Here is a 17,527-nt window from a genome sequence, read left to right on the forward strand (position 1 = left end):
CATATTGCATTTCTTAATGTTACCGTAATTAGATATTAATGTCGATGTATCTTACAAGAAAAGGAAAAAAAACCAAAGCTATGCCGGGTCCACGCGTCCTGGCTACCACATACTGTTTATTTATTATTGTTTTGAAACACGTTTAGAATGATTTTTTTTTCGAATTTCTTTTCAAACTCGTCCAAATCCAATCGCAGTCGATGATGTGTTAACTCACAATTATTTTCATAAAAAGAATGTAATTTACAGCTTATTTATTTATTTCTAGTAGACTATACGATATGTTTGAATGCATATATATATATATATATATATATATATATATATATACTCATTTAAAAACGCACGGACGGAGGATTTTGAAAATGTCTCCTTACGCTGTGGAAAACGTAATGGATTTGTAAATTTATGCGAGAAAAAGTGATTTACTTACACATATAGTCATCTGTCGTCCATAATATGCAACTGTTTTAGTTCAAGTTACAAGTTGTGAGTGTGAGACGGACGACTGCAATTATTGTATGATATCAAAATAACTGTGATACCGCCACTATAATCAAGTTTGTTAATATACTTGCCTTGAATACCTTCGTGATTATAATCTGCATCGACTATATTATTGGCCAATAAGTCCGTGCGGTTTTTGCCGATAGATTTAGGCGCTCTGAGCGCAATTAACTTCAGTTTAAATGTTGGAAGCGTATAATTTATTTGACAGGCGATATTTCAACGTGTATTAAAAAAGAGTGACGATTAGTTGTGTTTTGTATTATTGGCATCATTTGAAAGATGAACAATCAAAATGAATATTTTCGACATATGTTTTTTATTTTAAAAAAGGCAATAACGCGGCGCAAACATGTAAAGAGATATGTGCAGTGTATGATGAGGAAAGAATGCATATGCTAGAAGTGGTTTGCGAGATTTCGTTCCGAAGATATCAATTTGGTGGGATTGGAAGGGTGTTGTTTTATATGAGCTGCTTTGAAAAGAACAGGACGGTAAATTCGGATGTATTCTGTGCCCAATTGGACAAATTGAATGCAGCGATCCATGAGAAGCGTCCAAAATCAGTGATGGTAGATTTAAGCCCTGTGCCATTCGAGAGTCGGCTGGTGGGAAACGTACCTGTACACAGCTTTCTCTTGTGTACGTATTCCTTACCAGCCGACTCTCGAGTGGCTCGAAGCTTAAATCTAACATTACTGCCCAGAATTGATGAATCGTAAGGGCATCTTTCATTTACACGTAAAAAACCGCACGGACATAAGTCCAATGTTTTGTTGATTCATATAACAATTTGTTACCGTTATGTATTCTTTGATCTCCTTATTTTCGTAATAAGTGAAAGTTGAAACAATCCTTATTTTGTCGTAGTTGCGATCAAGTCAATATGTTTAAATTTGAATCCTGAGATTTACAGGTGTGTGTTATATCTCGACGATATTATCGATTTTTCCTATTGTCTTACTGAGGACAGTGGCATTGGTATACTTTATGATATCTGCGATATACTCAACTAAGTGTCTTAATTGTTGAATCCTATTTTTCTCTCGTGCTACCGGGTAAGGTGATCCGTGAATTTTCGTAAAATGCCTACTCGGTCTTTACCGTAGCAATAAAATTTGGCAGTTGTAAGAATATAAAAATGGTATCTATCTCAATTGATACGAGTGACCATACTCACGCATTACGCTATTATAATTATTACTTAGGGGGTAATAATTATAAATATATTCTTACATTATAATTATAATAAATGTTATTATTGTGATGACGAATTTGCATTATCGATATCGTACCTTGATCTTCTCTTTTATCCTTTTCTTCTCATTTTTATGTCATACATTGCAACATTTTGGGTCTATTTTCTATTGCTGAACTGGCTACACTAGTTCAGAGTTTATCTTTTTTACTCCATTGAAGGAAAAAGATAAACTCTGAACTAGTGCAGTTGGTTCAGCAATAGAAAACAGACTCTTCGTTTTATTTTGAATTTTTAAACTTAACACTAAACTTTAAACTTAGAACAAAATAAGCGAGAACGAGTTTATTTTAATATTCAACAGGTTGCCAACTTTCTTTCGATAAGTTTCGTTTGTTCGAGCTCGGTTTCGACAAAATCAAGTAGCTCGCAGCTACGGAACAACGTCCATAAGTAACACCTAAAGTTTTCACAAAAAGATGGCTTATAATATGAAGCATTCGATTCTCGAGTTATTACTCTGGCTGGCGAATAAATATATAAGTCGTAACCATGTCGTAACAAATCTAAAGGGGTTAATCAATTTATTTGAAAATCCCGCCTGGCATTATAGTGGTCCGCGAGATTTCCCCGAAGCAGACGGAAGATGGCACGATCTATTGTTGATCGGGAGCAAAATGGCGGTTAGTAATGGTCAGCGATCAGCGGTATGGGACATGGGACAACATTGCGCATAGTGAGCACGGATGTCGGTGCATCATCGGTCCTCGTCGCTAGACAGCAAATGATCTCGCGCGAGTGTCTAATTGCCGTGGTTGGAACGCGCGCCAAGCGGTGCTCGTAATGCGCGCTTCTCGCTGCGATCGCTACATACGCTCGGATCATGTGAGCGCGACTCGCCGTCCAGTGGTGCTGTCGCCGCCGTCGCCGCTGGTGCCGCTGTTGCCGCTGGTGCCGCCCGTGCCGCCCGAGTATCGCGTGTCGCGCGTTTGTCGTGCGGAGACTCTCGTTCGTGTAGCCATATTTACACCGGTGTTTTTCACCCAGACATCGTCGTATCCGGTGACCCGACGAGTGTCGCACCGTCTCGCGACATTCGGCCCGCCGTATGGTCGCGTGCCCACCGAGAGGACATCGTCGCCGTCGCCGTCGCCGTCGCCGTCGCCGTCGTCGTCGTCACCGTCAACGTGCCGCCGAGCATGCGGCGGCTGTTTCCCGCCGTCCCGCCGTCGTCGTCGCCGTCGTCGGGCGTGCAGTGCCTGCGTCGATTGTCATCGCTGTCGATCGTAGCTAAGCGTCACGCGTGTCACGACGCACGGAAGGACGCTTCATCGGCGAATAATCTCGGATCCTGCGAACGCTCGCGATCGTCCGTCGTCACCTATTCGAGCTCGCTCGCTTGCTCGACCCCACAGTACTCCAGAGACTTACGATCAGTCGACTGCAACGCGCACTTTCCCATTGTGCCTCGTCCTGGATCTTGTGTAAAACGTAAGTCAATCCACGAGTTTTTTCTCCCTTTACCGTTTGCGCGATCGATTCTTTTATCAGCGCGGGGGCCTGTGTATTACCTTGATATCACGATTACGGGAATACCATATAATCGCTTTGTGCTAATTGACAGAATTAATGAGTGGAAGGGACTGTCATAGCGATCGTAGTGTGTTTCTTTCATCGACATGTGTTGCTTCACCTTTTGATAATCTTATTGTTCACCTTATAACTAAACTTCTTTTGGAGTGACAATGTATTAATTGTGTATAAGTCAAATAAAATTTGACTTATTGGGGTATAAAGAATACAGCTTGATTTAAAAGTACTATATAATTTTCATTTCTTTGTTTTTAATAAACGCTATTTGTTTATTGTCTACTGTGAAACAGAGTCAAGTATACATAGCTTTATTTTTCTTTCTTTTTCAGAGAGAATAGAGGGAGCCTTCGATATGCTGGTAATCCTGATGCTTGGATGAACTTCTTATGACTACATTTACTCTTGAAATGTGTTTTTCAGTATATAAGTTACAAAAGAGTGGAAATAACCTTATAGAAGTTGTGATAAAAGTTATGTTATGAGAGAGAATATTTTGGAGTGTACCCTGGACATTGTCAAACAGAAGAATCTGCTAAATATATACCAAGCGAGGCACTGTAGTGCCAAGCTTGGGTAATGGATCCCGTTGGTCCATGGTACACGTCGTATAATCGTCTAACTGCGGGCAGCTCCACTGGCACGTTTCAATCGACGTCGACTACAACTAGTGACTTTGTACCTCATCATTTAGCAACAGCTGCCACACAGGCTGTGCCATCAACAACTACGTCGCAATTACTTTTACAAGCGGCTCATACGACAGCAACTCTGGCGGGTCAACCATCCCCTTTTAACCCAGGGGGGTTTTTATCTCCACCCTCTGTGGGTTATGAAGTCTTTTCACCTTTGTTTCATCCTAATACTAAGCAGGCGCATTATGTTACTCAACATAGGCAAGTACTTGCTCAAGCACAAGCGGTATCAGCGACAAAACAAAACACGACTGAATCGGATATCTCCACATTAAGGGAAAATTATAGCTCGGCTCATCAAGCTACATTTTTCGAGCAACAGGGAGCATCGACGTCACCTACGACATCAACATTAGCCTGGACATCTCAGAACAATACGCAGCTTCCTAGCCCATTTGGTATTTTACCACACGAGAGCGTCGTTCCGTCGTCTCCGGGTCCGCCTTCTACGAAATCTAGTGGTACTGGCTACGAGAATACGTTTAATGCCCATTTTAGTACAACACAGACCATAAACAACATTAACGCATCTCAAATAACTACTCCGTCTGTGTGCAACGCAGATTTCAAGGCGTCTGGTTGTCCGACTGACACAAAAAAGTCGATCAGCGTGAGACCTCAATCACCTACCGTTAGCGTAAAGTCCACTATTTCTACGTCACAAGTCAGCAGTAATCAAACATTCTTTCATCAAGTTCCAACCTTTAATTCTGACACCTTGTCTGATAGTTATCCAGGCACTGGTAATGGAGGTCAGTCTGTCACTGAAAATGAAAAAGTGCAATCGTCACTGCAACATCAGCAATCGTGTATCGTATCGACACCAAGCAACTCTTCTGGCAAAGAATACAGAATACCGCAACCGTCCTTGAGATCGACCACATCGACAACGATTTTTCTAAGTGCTCCGGTGCGATCAGGCTCCGCGCAGGTAATTCAGGATAAGCAGGGGACGCGCAACGGCAATTTTGCGTCACCTAACAAAACGGCATCTGCCACCACGACTCAACAGAATATTCAGACCAAAGGGCAGACAAAGATTTATCCAGACCTAGGGAGCCACGGAATTGAGCACAGACGAAACGAGCAACAGGGACATGATAACAGTCAATCATCCCCGATTAGTTTCTCCATCATGGAAAGTCGCAACTTGAGTTATACTACAAATAGTACCACTAACTGCAACAACACCAATGGTAAGCTTACGACCAACCAGAGGACATCATCCAACTTACAGCATCCTCAGCAGCAACAGCAGCAGCAGCAGCAACAAACGTTTCATGTTTTGAATCAGCAACAACAGCAGCAACAGCAGACTACATCATATAGACATTATTTGACGGGATCAACGAGCGATACAGAATATCATCATCCGGGCAGATCCAAGTCCGCAACTTCAACGGATTCTGCTTACTCGTCCAATACCTCGACACAAAACGGACCCGACTGCAGTGTTGTTGTTCCGCGACGACCAAGTCCTCTGCAGACTCATTCGCAGGCTAGTCCCTTGGGTCATGTACCAAGTCCGGCGTATCCCATGTATAACAGTCCGTTGGCAACCATGTCGTCACCATCACCGTTGCAACAGCACGAGACCAACGGTAGTCAGTGTACTAATGGTGCATCATATAAGGGCGGAGTCACTCAACAAGTCGCTCCACCGTCACCTTTGGATGTCACCGTTCCCAGACCGGCATCTCAGGGACAGGTAGCTTACTCGTCGGTGATCACACGAGCATTGGGCACTACGGAAAATAACAAGACAGCTTACAGCGCGGAGAGTAAAACGTATGAGAGACAACAACAAGATTTTTCGCAAACGCAAAAGCAACAGGTCTGTTGGGAAAATGACAACCGGCAAACAGCAAACGGCACGAGGAAGTTTTCCGTCTATACTGGTGCGACGACGGCGACTAGCGACATAAATGCACAGAGCTTACCGGTCCAACAGCAAGTACAAAGGCTTATGAATGTATCGGTGGACAGGCAGCAGTCGTATTTCGAAGCTAATCAAGTGGCGCTGCAAGATTTAAGCAGCTGTAGGGGAGACCCAATGAGCATCGTAAAGAATTTACAAACGTTGCAGCAAGGCCCCTGCTTGCAACAACATACGACTGCCGCTACCTCGGTTGGTACGGCAGAACAAGAAAAGCAGGTTGAAGAACGGCGAAAAGCCGACAGCGTCAATAAAAAGAGGAAAAATTTGGAAAAGGGTGGACATGGCACGCCATTATCTAACGAGATTACGGGCGGTACGACAATGACGGAATACCTCAGTAGGATACCTCCGCCTGCGCACCATAACGCGGCGAATCAACAACAGCAAAACGGTTACTTCGAATTTGAACGGTGGAATATACCGCCACCGGCCACCAAGATGTTTCCGACCGCGTCCGCCGCCTTTGGTTCTCAGTCGTCGTTGCACCATTCGAGTAACTTCGTAGGCACTCCGGCTCATCAGCACCAATCATTAATGGTGTCGCATCATCATGCACCACCACCCATCCCATATTTTCCGGCTTTTCATATTCCCGCGGGTCATCACCCACATCACTCGCACGAATTTCAATCCTCGGTCGAAATAACGCCGATAGGATTCGGCGAAAACACCACAAACCAAAACACTACGTATAATCAAGAGGTCAGAGATGATCAGCCTAAAGTAATTGTTCCTAATATTGAAGAAGAATTAGGCTTTCTTCAACAAGACCAGCAACTGATGCAGAATATGAATCAAATAAATAAAGACTTTAAACGGCCCAACAGAGATCCTAATACGGGCTTTATGACGAGTTATTTAAAATTTTTGCAAGGTGAAAGGGACCCTTCTCCACCACCTGCTATACGTGGTGGTAGAAAAGCCACATGGAATAGGTCAAAACCGTATATACCTGTCGAGCCAAGTAAACCTGCGGAAGCTTCGAATGGTGAAAGTGTTAAACCTCAAGAAAAGCCGATCGTAGTAAAGGAGACGTCGGTTAAGGAAACACCGGCGATAGATTACGCTAATGATCCTAGGTATTTTCCGTTACCGAAAGAAAGGAAAAAATTAAATTTTGATTCGAGCGACGATGGATTTACTAGTGATGACGATTTTCCATTTCCTTCTAAGAAAATGGAAAAAAAGGTGCAGAATGCTAATAATACGAGTAATATTGAAATTGTTGCTGTTAAGCCGGAAGGAAAAGGTAAGAAAGGCCGGCCTATTAAGCCTGGTGGACCGACGGATAGGAAGAGAAGAGCTGCTGCGGCAGCAGCTGCAGCAGCAGAAGCAGAGAAGAAATCTTCGAAGAAAATTGAAGAAGGTAATATAAATATATCTATTATATAAATCTTGTTTTTTCAAGTTAGTACTTTACTCCTTTGAAAACATACATTGTTTTGCACAGTGGATCCTTTACTTCTTCCTCCCAGACGCGAAACATCAAGAAGAAAAGCAAAAGAGAAAACGTCAGTGAAACAATTTTTAGATCGACAACAAGGTATAGATTATTTTGATAATGATGAGGAACAGATAGATTCCGACTCCGATCCAGCATGGACACCTGCTGTAAAATTGGTTGGAGATGAAGAAGAGAAAAGGAAGAAACGTGCGAGACCCGTCATCACGAAAAAGATTAGGAAGATGCTAGAAGAGGATGGTTATTCGTCCGGGGAAGCTATTATCTCAAAGAAATCAACGAGGAAAAAGCATGAGACGCCCTCAAAAAATTCTAAAAGTTCCAGCAAACTTTCTTGCAGAATTGATGAAAAATTAGTAGCGGCGGCAAGTGACGAAGATATCGATATTTCGCCATTTAAGGTATCTAATATATTCTGCAAAGATCTTTTTGCATATTGTATTGGTCATATCTGATGAATAACAAATTAATAATCTTATCATATTTTGCATGCAGCATTCGATAGGCAACTCAGAAGACGCGGTAATCTTTAATATTATTTTAATTAAAATTTGCTAAATAAAAGAATACCTAAGCATTAAATTTGTTACACAAGAGGCTTATAATAATATCGTTGTGTAATTGAAACATATTATTGAATTCAACAGAAAGTAGTAATATTTTTCTTTACTTTCTAGTCTGGCGAATTTGTCGTGATCAAAACAGACTTGGATGAAGAAGAAGACCCTCCTCTTTGGAGGATAGATGGCAAAACATTACTCCAAAAATATCAGCCATTCAAATCCAGTGGGAAAACTTTATATAGAAACATACCTACGGTAAAATTTAATTAAACGTTTCAGAATACAAAGAATATCATTATTTTATAATTTTCATTCTTTTACAGTATTCTGCATGGGTTTCACAAAATCGTCACATATATCAACAAGTGCCGGTGAAATTCTGGCAACAAGGCAAGACAGAAACAATTGTAGAATTTTTGAGGGATGAAATGATCATTGATGACAGGTGAATATGTTTTAACCATTTCGACAAATTTTGTAAATTCTTATAACATTTCTTTCTATTTGATTATAGTGAGAACATCGATAAATTTATGAAAGAAACCGAAAAATATCAAGATAATTTTGAAGTATACATACAGACATTAATTTCACAAGCTCTGGATTCTAATTTTCTCACTGAAATATTTCAGGAACAAGGTAAATTGAACATAAACTGATATTTCTTATCATTGGTATGCATCATGATGAAATAATAATTATATATGTTTCTTATTATTGCTTAGATGATTATTTTCTATCAAATGTTAAGACTGTCGATGAAATAACAGAAGAAAGAAAACGTCGCCTTTTGTTCACAACCAAGTGGAAAACAAGTGTCGTGACGGCAATATCAACGTGGCCATGTGTTAACGTGCTTAAAGATCTGCTGCCATCAGAATATAAAGGGAAATTTTGTGCTGGTTGTCAGCAAGCAAAAATCTATGCAAGAGTTTTGCTTTATGGACAGCCATATAATGGTACTACATTAGAAGGCTCGCCACCCGATCCAAGAATACCTCACGAAAAAGTATGATACGCAAATTGAACGTGATACGATGTAATTTATTAGATTAGATTTAATCTATTAATTTTTACTTATTTTTATTCTTTCCTAGGACTTTTTGTTGTGCCGTATTTGTCAAAAGAAGGTGGCTTTGTATAATAAAGTCGCTCATCAAAAATATCTAATGTTCTTGGAATGTGCGAGAAGAGTAGCAGATAAAAAGGTAGCCGATCCGCATAAGGACACTACAATAATATTAAACGAATTATTAGCTGATGAAACATGGTTGAATCAAGTAAGTTTATTTTTATTTTCTTCAGTTATAATCTTAAAAGCCTTATTTATTGTCTTATCAATATCGTAAATTATAACAATTTAAATTCTTATAATAATATGTTGTTTTAAAAATAAAAAATAATAGTATAAAATAATAGTATTCTCTTAGACAAAGATAAACTTTTCTTTTTTAGCTTTTCAAAGAAGTGAGGAGTATTTGGGCTGAAATCGATAGCATGGAGCAGCAAGCCAAGGCTAAAGCAAAAGTGAAATCAAAAGCAGCACTGTCGTCATCAGTGAAGCAGTATCATAGAGCAGAGACAACAGTAGCAAGTGCTCCTATCGTACTTATGTCTAAAAGGACTGCTGATAATATTTCTGATTCACAGGTGCCTATACAGAATACCGAAAATAATCCTCAAACAATATCTAGTGACGTACAGATGAGCAGTGAACCATCTTAGTGGTATTATGATAACTGCTTATATCTAATACAAAACGCATCAATTAATTGTTCGGTGATACATTTAATAACACACGGTGTGAAATTTGTTACACCAATATCAATACCAATCAAATGGACGTCTTATTATGGTAATAATGAAAAACCTTGTATAGATATATACTATGAGATATGATCGAAAAGTGTAACCCAGAGACTATAGTTGTAAAAATTGTGTGCGTACGTGTTAGATAAATATGAGAGAATTCACACGTACACATGTGTAAGTACACCAAGCATATGTAACATATTCATATTTGGTACAGAAGTTTAGCTCTATCCGAGATTTTGCCATTATAGTATAATGATAGCATAATAATTATTATAGCAGAAACTGATATTCATGTGAATATAGGCAAATAATTTAATCTTTGTATCATGATCATCTTATACATAAGCTCCAATATATATTACGAGATCTGAAATGAGTTGAAATATTACGATGATATGCATCAAACGTCACAACTCTCTGTATCATATTTGCATCGCATTTTATTAAATCGAAAATACTATTCCTCTGTGGCACTATATTATTTTTCTGGGTATCTTACATAATTGTACAAAAACATTTTTTACAGAATAATTTACAATAATTATATAACATTTCAAATAATACGTATACACACACAGAATTTGTAATTGTTTAAATTTTGTCTTGCATATATATGTGTACACATAATTATATAGAAAAAGCAAGTACTTTGGTGCTACAGTAAAACCAAATTTACGCCTCCATTATTTCAAAACAAATGAAAATTTTTTTTAAATTTTGCAAAATTTTTTATCTATAAAAATGTCTACACTTTGTTACTTTCAAGGGAATCTTGCAAATTCCAAAATTCTGATTTTTATGAAACTTTACATGTGGAGAACGGGAAGGAATAGATGAATTTAGAAATTTTTAGTTGCGGCCCAAAAACGATTTTAAGGGGTAAGCCCTCATAGAGCGGTTTTTCCTTTTTTCGATATATCTCGAAAAGTATTCAAAACATTTTTTGATATTTCGTGGTTTCACCCTCTAGAATCCGTTTTTGGCCGCAACTAAAAATTTATAAATTTATTTAATCCCTTCTCCTCTCCCTACATGTGTGTAAAGTTTTATCAAAATCAGAATTTTCGGTTTACGAGATTCCCTTGTTAGTATGTTTTTAATGTGTCATATATTTCATACAATTGATACATTCAGTAGATATTTCTTTCAATGTGTCGTATTTTATACAATGATACATTCAGTAGATCTTTCTTCCAATGTAACATAATGATATATGTATGCAAATTCTTCCGTGTTAGAGCAATTTACATATAAATAAATTTGAATATTTTATACTGCAAAACGTATTTTGAAAGAAAAGATTGTATTAATGTTTCCATGTTTTTAATATTTTCATTACTATTCTATATTTTTCAATTATCACTAAGAACCTATTTTTTCCAGTATAACATCTATTAAAAATTTGCAACAATACGACATGTAAGAAATACTTTATTTCTTAAGGCAAAAAAAAATATATCTGAAATATATGTTAAGATCGATTCTTCAAGTACTTTCCAATAACTCATAGATGTTTTAAAATAGCGCGATAAGAATTTTGTTGTACATTAAATACATTACATATTTTAAGTGACATTGTGCTTATGATAAATTCAATTATTATTAATCATTATATTATTACATTATTATTGATATCATTGTTTAAATCTTTAACTGTTTAAGTTTTTAACTTGTTTCCAGATTTATTACAAAAAAAAAAAAGAATTCTTTAACGAAGTGATATGCATGTATGGAGTGCGAATGTATTTTTGAAGATATATCAAATTATATTTGTGTAAATTGTAAAGATATAATTGAGTGAGTGAGGATGATATAACTGCTGTGCGTATCAGCGAACTACAAGACAAGAATTATAAGCATCTTTCGTATATTTCGACGAATTGAAATTCGTATATTGATGATTATTCCGGCGACAATTGGTTGTATAATAAATTATCGGCTGGTTTATATTGAGAACTAAAATGCGGGCATTTTTGAATAGTGACACAGAACAATTAATAAATAAAGTATTATTAAATTTTAATCGATTTTAATCGATTAATAAATAAACTTATTTTCAGATGAAATAATTATTTCCCAAACGTTGAAAACATTACAGACACGTTTCCCAAATGGTTTCACGTTGATTAAAAAGAAAAAAAAATGTTTTTAAAATTGTCTGCTAACTATACGTTTAATTAACTTTTATTAATTATAAATAAACTATTTTCTAAACTATGAGAATATAATCCTAAATTTGCCCAAACACGTCCCACGTGCAGTAAAAAATAAAAAATATCATCGTTGTCTGCTAAGTACACGGAGGTCTTAATATGTCGATGGTTTAAATATAAAATATCAATCATCAATACTACATAAACTATAGAGTCTATGTATAAAGTTCTAAATTTTATCAATATGTTATAAACTCCCTTTCCCTTTCCCTCTCTCTCACAAAACAAATATATTTATATAAACATTAAAAATACAGTTTTGAGAAGTTAATATATTTAATTATCTCTGTGTTGATTTAGAATTATACAACGCTTTGATGGCCATGTATACTTTATTATAATTTTCGATAGGTCCAGTATGGCGACTTCTTTCAGTTGTGGGAGTTACTTTCTTTTCAAAGTTTGTCATATGCAATTGATTAACATGTGTGTTTTTATAACGTGTCTCAGTTTCACATTGTACATCTTTATCAACGATGAATGTAGTTTTTATACGATCTAATGCTTCTCCTAAAACAGTAATATAAATGTTATCTACATGAAAAACGAATAATACATACGATATACATGCATTATGATATTTACGCTCATTTTCATGAAGTATTAAATCATCAAAAAAAGCGATGTTTCGTATAAATAAATGAAATGAGTCTTCAATATCGGATGACCGAATAACAAAATCAGGATCACAAATTGCGAGGTGGCATAAAAATCTGATGCCTTGTCTCAATACTTTGTAATGAATCTTTTTAATATCAAACCAAAAATTACGATCCAACTTTTCTGAATATATTTCAGTCAGATGCTTCTCCATATTCTGTTTGTTACATTTCATCTGACATGCATGATCTTTGTAATTAATTCTCTTGAATATAAATTTTTTGGAAGCATAATATGAATCTTGCCATTCAATATTATCGATTATATCTAATTTGTTTTCAGAACATTTCTTTAACATATTAATTATAAATCGTAATAGTTTCGTATAACAGTTGCAAGATTCTGAACTTTCACTTCTTAATAAATTATTCTTCTGTAGAAGATGCCATACAGATGATATTAATGCATACGTCATGTTTACTGCAGTGAAAAAGTCTGGGTAAAAATGCTCCACTTGTGCCATATAAATTTGTAAGACACAAGCATCTGAAAAACAGAAACACTTTATAATTAGGCATGTTCCTTTAAAAAATAAAGTAGATTGTAAGAAAACGTGCGTATTTTCAGATTATTTACAAATGGCATAATATACCTGGTGTAAAGTGTAAAACTCCTTTCCATCTTTTTATCGTTATTAACTCTATTAAAATAATGATAATTAATATAAAAAAAAATTATTAAACATATCTGATATACTTACGCGAATTTGTGCAAAGTTTTGATACAAATACATTACATTTACTAAAGACCATTATAAAATTTGCTAATGAAACGTAACAAAGTGACAATGGCCTTGAAAATACAAGTTCTTTGAATATAAGATAAATATATTCTAATCTGAAAAAAAAAAAAAAAACGAATTTACATAAAATCTGTAAACATTAAAATAATCAACAAACAAGAATAATATTAATATACCCTTTATCACAATAACCCACTTTCTGTTGCACATTACACAGTAGTTTTATAATTGCATTTATAAGACCTGTAAATTGATGAGATCTCCTCTGCAAATAACATTTATCAATTAAAAATCATTATTTGATAAAAATTAATATTTTAAAGAATAAAATAATGTGTACTTACAACACGTTCTATTAAAGTGACACATTCCAGGATAATCTCGAGCATTTCAAATTCATAGCCCTTTTTTGACCATGTATTATAACGTGTCATTTGTTGCAGATAATGATTGTAACATTCATCACTGCGAGTGAGCAATTGTGACTTTCCTGCTATATAATTACTTAAGTATGATGACTCAATACTAATGTACGAAAGTATACCGAGCAATCTTCTAGCCTCGACACCACGTTCTCCTTCATGCCATGCATCTGCTTCACATTCAGATTTAATACATATGTTGTGATCTTTATAAACCATAGAAAAATATAAGTCATTCATATCCCGAATATCATCATTTTTCATAGCTTGAAAAATCGTTTCCAGAACTGTTATAACATTCAATATTAACTCTCTTGTAGTTAAAACCAGCTAAAACACATTATAAATAAATATATATACACACATACATATATACATATACATATATATAAAACACATGCATATGTACATGGGAGAAGGAGGAGGGAGAGGGGGAGAGACATAAATAAATCTATATACTTTTATCATAACTAATTTCATTGTAAATTATACTTAATACTTAAAGAAATTTAAATATTAATATGTTTGTATACCTTATTGATTATGGGTATACATCTTTCTGATTCTATTTCTGTATTAACTCTCCTTTCAATGGCTGTAATTTCAAGTAAAACAAATTCTGTTGTCAATCTTTTTCCATTTACTGTAGTAACTATTGGTTTTACTAATTCTGGATTTTCTACAACATAAATAAAATCTGTAAATATTAAAATAATCACAACGATAATATTGATATATCTTTTATCACAATAACCCTACTTAATATAACTGTATTAACATAGTCCTGTAGAATAATTTCATGACCATTATTTACCAAAAATTCTAAATGTTTCTTCTTCTTGCAAAATGGGTAAATTTCTCCTACCAGTCTTTTCTATGACTTTAACATTAACAATAGATTTTTCTGGTAATGACGCTCCAAAGATTAATTCTGAAATTCTTGCAAGTGGAATATCTAAAAAATGTTTTTAATATCACGAAATTATCGTAATAATATATCTTTTTTAGCTAGTTTTCTAATACACTCACAAGTATTATATGTCTTGAGTTGATAATCACTTTTCTTATAGACATTAGCTTGTACATATGCTTCTTTCACTTTTAGATTCTTATTTATGTTTGTAGTCCTATTAAGAGTACATATGAATTATATATGTATACTTTGAGTGCTAATTTTAAAAGTATCAAATAATTTGAGTTTTTACTTTTTTAAAACACTATCTTACCGATTTATTGGAGTGGTGTATTTACATTTATCAACAGAAGTGTTCATGTATAACATTTGTGGTTCTTTCAATTTAATATTCCCAGATTCTAACAATTTACAACGTTCCTGAAGATTTCCTATTTCTAGATCCTATATTGATACATAATGTTATCATTTACATTTATAAATATCAATTTTGTAATATAACAAGCAAAAAATAAATCTACAGTGTAACTACGGCAATCTCTTCGATTTGTTTAAAATTTACATATTTTGTATATTTTGGATCAAGAAAAAGATTTTGAGAAAGAAAATCATCGCTTATGTTTTGTTTGTTTATAATTAATACTTAAAATACCACATCGGTAAGTAAAGAAATGATAATTTATGAATAAATATTTCGCTTAGGATGTCATTATAATAGGTTTACCGTAATTAAATTTGAAATCAACATTTATGGCCCCCAACATTTGGTTAAAGCAGAAAATACTCTGTAATTTATGTTTTAGAAAACAGTAGAAAGCTCAAATACAGAGTAATCTCTGCTTTAATCAAACTGTTGGGGGACAAATATTTACCGTCGTATGACTTTTGATTCTAATTTGATTGTATATCGTAACGGTTCTATTTCTTTTATTATTATAAATATTTACTTTTCGAATTACGGTAATTTTGTACCCTAAGCAAAATATACATAAATTACCGAGTCTATACATAAAAAACCAAGTCTATATTTCCTTACTTACCAATTGTGATATTTTAAGTATTAATTATAAACAAATAAAATGTGAATGGCAATTTTTTTTCAGAAACTTTATGACTCAAAATATACAAAATATAGAAATTTCAAAAGAATCAAAGAGGGTGCCATTTTACTGCAGATTTGCCAAAAAAATATACTCACTTGTAATTCTAATTGTGTCTTTAGTTGTTCTTTTTCTTTATAAATTTTGTTAATCTCTGATCTATGACGATTGGCTTGTTCCTCAATCAAACGCATCTTTTCTAATTTCTCATTTTCAATTCGTAACTGAGTTTGTTGTAGTTGCTGCCGTAAAAATGCAGTTTCACCATCTTTAGTTATAAAGTCATTTAATAATTTTTTGTTTTCAGTTTTTAATTTTTCTAATTCTTTATCACCTATAAATATAAAACAAATAAGAATACTTTATAATTATTCATATTTTTATAACAGTAGTATTACCTTGTACAATAAAGTTATTGTCTTTCTGAAAAGTTGAATTGTAATCTTTTTTATCTATTAATTTGTTTCTGAACTGAGAATAATTAATCTCTGTTATATCTTGACTCGTACCCTGTATATTCTTTTTTAGCAATCGTAAGTTAGACTTTTCTATAGCCAATTTTGAACAAGATGTTTCATTATAAGCAATGGCAGTTGTTTTCTCTGGAAAGCTTGATTTCATTGAATTCAAATCATGTTCAAACAGTTTCAAATTATTTAGCAAGTTAGCTTCCTTAAAAGTAAAGATTTGAATTATAAATAAATTTTATAGTGCATTTTTAAACTAACCTTTCCTTAGTAATAATACCTGTACACAAGCTTGAGAGGCAATCAGATCCATTTCCTCAATATCTTCTTCGTCGAAATCGTCACCCCAAAGATCATCATTCTGAGCATTCCTATTTGTAGGGATCTCTTCCTGTGTTCTGCGATATTCCAGATTCTTATTAGGATTGTCGAATTTCGCTCGTTTCGCAGGCAAACGATAATCATCCATGATTGTTTCTTCAGACCGTTTAAACATCGTAATACGAAACTATCAAGATCATAGTATAAAAAGCAAATGATGAAGCTTGGTAATTATACAGTTTAGGGGCCTCACGTCAAATACCGATGGAATTATGCTCAATCGACGCGTTTTTGCGTGAAACGAAAGAATCTGGCAGAAAAAAGTGTCGCTCTGCCCCGCGAAGTGAGAGATATTTAGTTGCTTTCCATTTACAACAAAACTCAAATAATTCTCACTTGTGACGTCATAACTCAGTTAAATGCACATTCTTTTTGCATGCTGACAAGTGAGATTTAATTGAATTTTTATCTACAATCGAAACCATGTGCTTTAATGAATCTAATAAACTCATGTTAAAAGTGAGGCTATGGACCGTATTGTTATGATAGCTTTGTCACCAAAATAAGCAAAATGACATATCTTACCTAAGTACAAAATACTCACATAATATTGAGTAACTCAGATCACTTGAGTGTAAATGGAAAGCAACTTTAAACGTAAGTTGACAGAATCAAGTTATATGATTCCTGCCATACCAATAAAGGCCATCGCACACAAAAAGCGGGGAACACAACAGACTTTTGCATAAAGGCTCAGTAGGTGGAAGCACATAAAATTGCAGGAGCCATGAGCAGAAAGCAGAAGCATAGAGATATAAGAGAGTGCGCGAGCGAGCTGAAAAAGCGATATAGGAATAGAAAGAGAAAGCTGCGCAGAATAAAAAGAGAAAGCTGCGCATGGGCCCCTTCTGTCTTTGTTT

The 17,527-nt window shown here is 35.0% G+C and overlaps 2 protein-coding genes across 11 annotated transcripts; one reads left to right on the top strand and one right to left on the bottom strand.

Annotated features, from left to right (window-relative positions):
- The first annotated feature begins 2,942 nt into the window (after positions 1-2,942).
- On the top strand, positions 2,943-10,317 carry LOC112462379. Of its 3 annotated transcripts, none has more exons than XM_025028115.1 (10): positions 2,943-3,196; positions 3,628-7,295; positions 7,380-7,792; positions 7,887-7,913; positions 8,069-8,209; positions 8,278-8,399; positions 8,469-8,593; positions 8,680-8,963; positions 9,052-9,234; positions 9,410-10,317. In XM_025028115.1, exons 2-10 carry the CDS (start codon positions 3,875-3,877, stop codon positions 9,677-9,679), a joined length of 4,986 nt encoding a protein of 1,661 aa, XP_024883883.1. In that variant the 5' UTR covers positions 2,943-3,196; positions 3,628-3,874; the 3' UTR covers positions 9,680-10,317. The 3 variants fall into 3 exon arrangements, with proteins under 3 accessions (XP_024883883.1, XP_024883894.1, XP_024883900.1); XM_025028126.1 differs by having other exon boundaries at positions 7,383-7,792; XM_025028132.1 differs by lacking the exon at positions 7,887-7,913.
- A 1,880-nt stretch (positions 10,318-12,197) lies between these two features.
- LOC112462395 (ATR-interacting protein mus304) lies at positions 12,198-17,374 on the bottom strand. Of its 8 annotated transcripts, none has more exons than XM_025028162.1 (14): positions 17,212-17,373; positions 16,567-16,794; positions 16,218-16,491; positions 15,918-16,153; positions 15,033-15,163; positions 14,836-14,933; positions 14,621-14,761; positions 14,340-14,485; positions 13,729-14,136; positions 13,561-13,649; positions 13,343-13,479; positions 13,235-13,282; positions 12,568-13,128; positions 12,198-12,492 (listed from the first exon to the last, which is right to left on the bottom strand). In XM_025028162.1, exons 2-14 carry the CDS (start codon positions 16,780-16,782, stop codon positions 12,263-12,265), a joined length of 2,715 nt encoding a protein of 904 aa, XP_024883930.1. In that variant the 5' UTR covers positions 16,783-16,794; positions 17,212-17,373; the 3' UTR covers positions 12,198-12,262. The 8 variants fall into 8 exon arrangements, with proteins under 8 accessions (XP_024883930.1, XP_024883940.1, XP_024883925.1 ...); XM_025028176.1 differs by having other exon boundaries at positions 12,353-12,492; positions 13,053-13,128; XM_025028172.1 differs by having other exon boundaries at positions 12,198-13,128; positions 16,567-16,684; positions 17,212-17,374.
- Positions 17,375-17,527: the final 153 nt, after the last annotated feature.

The sequence above is a fragment of the Temnothorax curvispinosus genome, unplaced genomic scaffold, assembly GCF_003070985.1.
Source record: "Temnothorax curvispinosus isolate PA1 unplaced genomic scaffold, ASM307098v1 QBEX01001321.1, whole genome shotgun sequence".
Lineage (NCBI taxonomy): Eukaryota > Metazoa > Arthropoda > Insecta > Hymenoptera > Formicidae > Temnothorax > Temnothorax curvispinosus.

What these genes read in the sequence shown, in the direction of transcription:
- LOC112462395 (XM_025028138.1), bottom strand. Translation starts at nt 16,782, where the DNA reads ATGTTTAAACGGTCTGAAGAAACAATCATGGATGATTATCGTTTGCCT. An exon ending in CCTCTCAAGCTTGTGTACAG is followed by an intron (nt 16,492 to 16,566) that starts GTATTATTACTA and finishes TTTACTTTTAAG; the next exon opens with GAAGCTAACTTGCTAAATAA. An exon ending in TACACCACTCCAATAAATCG is followed by an intron (nt 14,934 to 15,032) that starts GTAAGATAGTGT and finishes TACTCTTAATAG; the next exon opens with GACTACAAACATAAATAAGA.
- LOC112462379 (XM_025028115.1), top strand. Translation starts at nt 3,875, where the DNA reads ATGGATCCCGTTGGTCCATGGTACACGTCGTATAATCGTCTAACTGCG. An exon ending in TATATAGAAACATACCTACG is followed by an intron (nt 8,210 to 8,277) that starts GTAAAATTTAAT and finishes ATTCTTTTACAG; the next exon opens with TATTCTGCATGGGTTTCACA. An exon ending in GAAATGATCATTGATGACAG is followed by an intron (nt 8,400 to 8,468) that starts GTGAATATGTTT and finishes ATTTGATTATAG; the next exon opens with TGAGAACATCGATAAATTTA.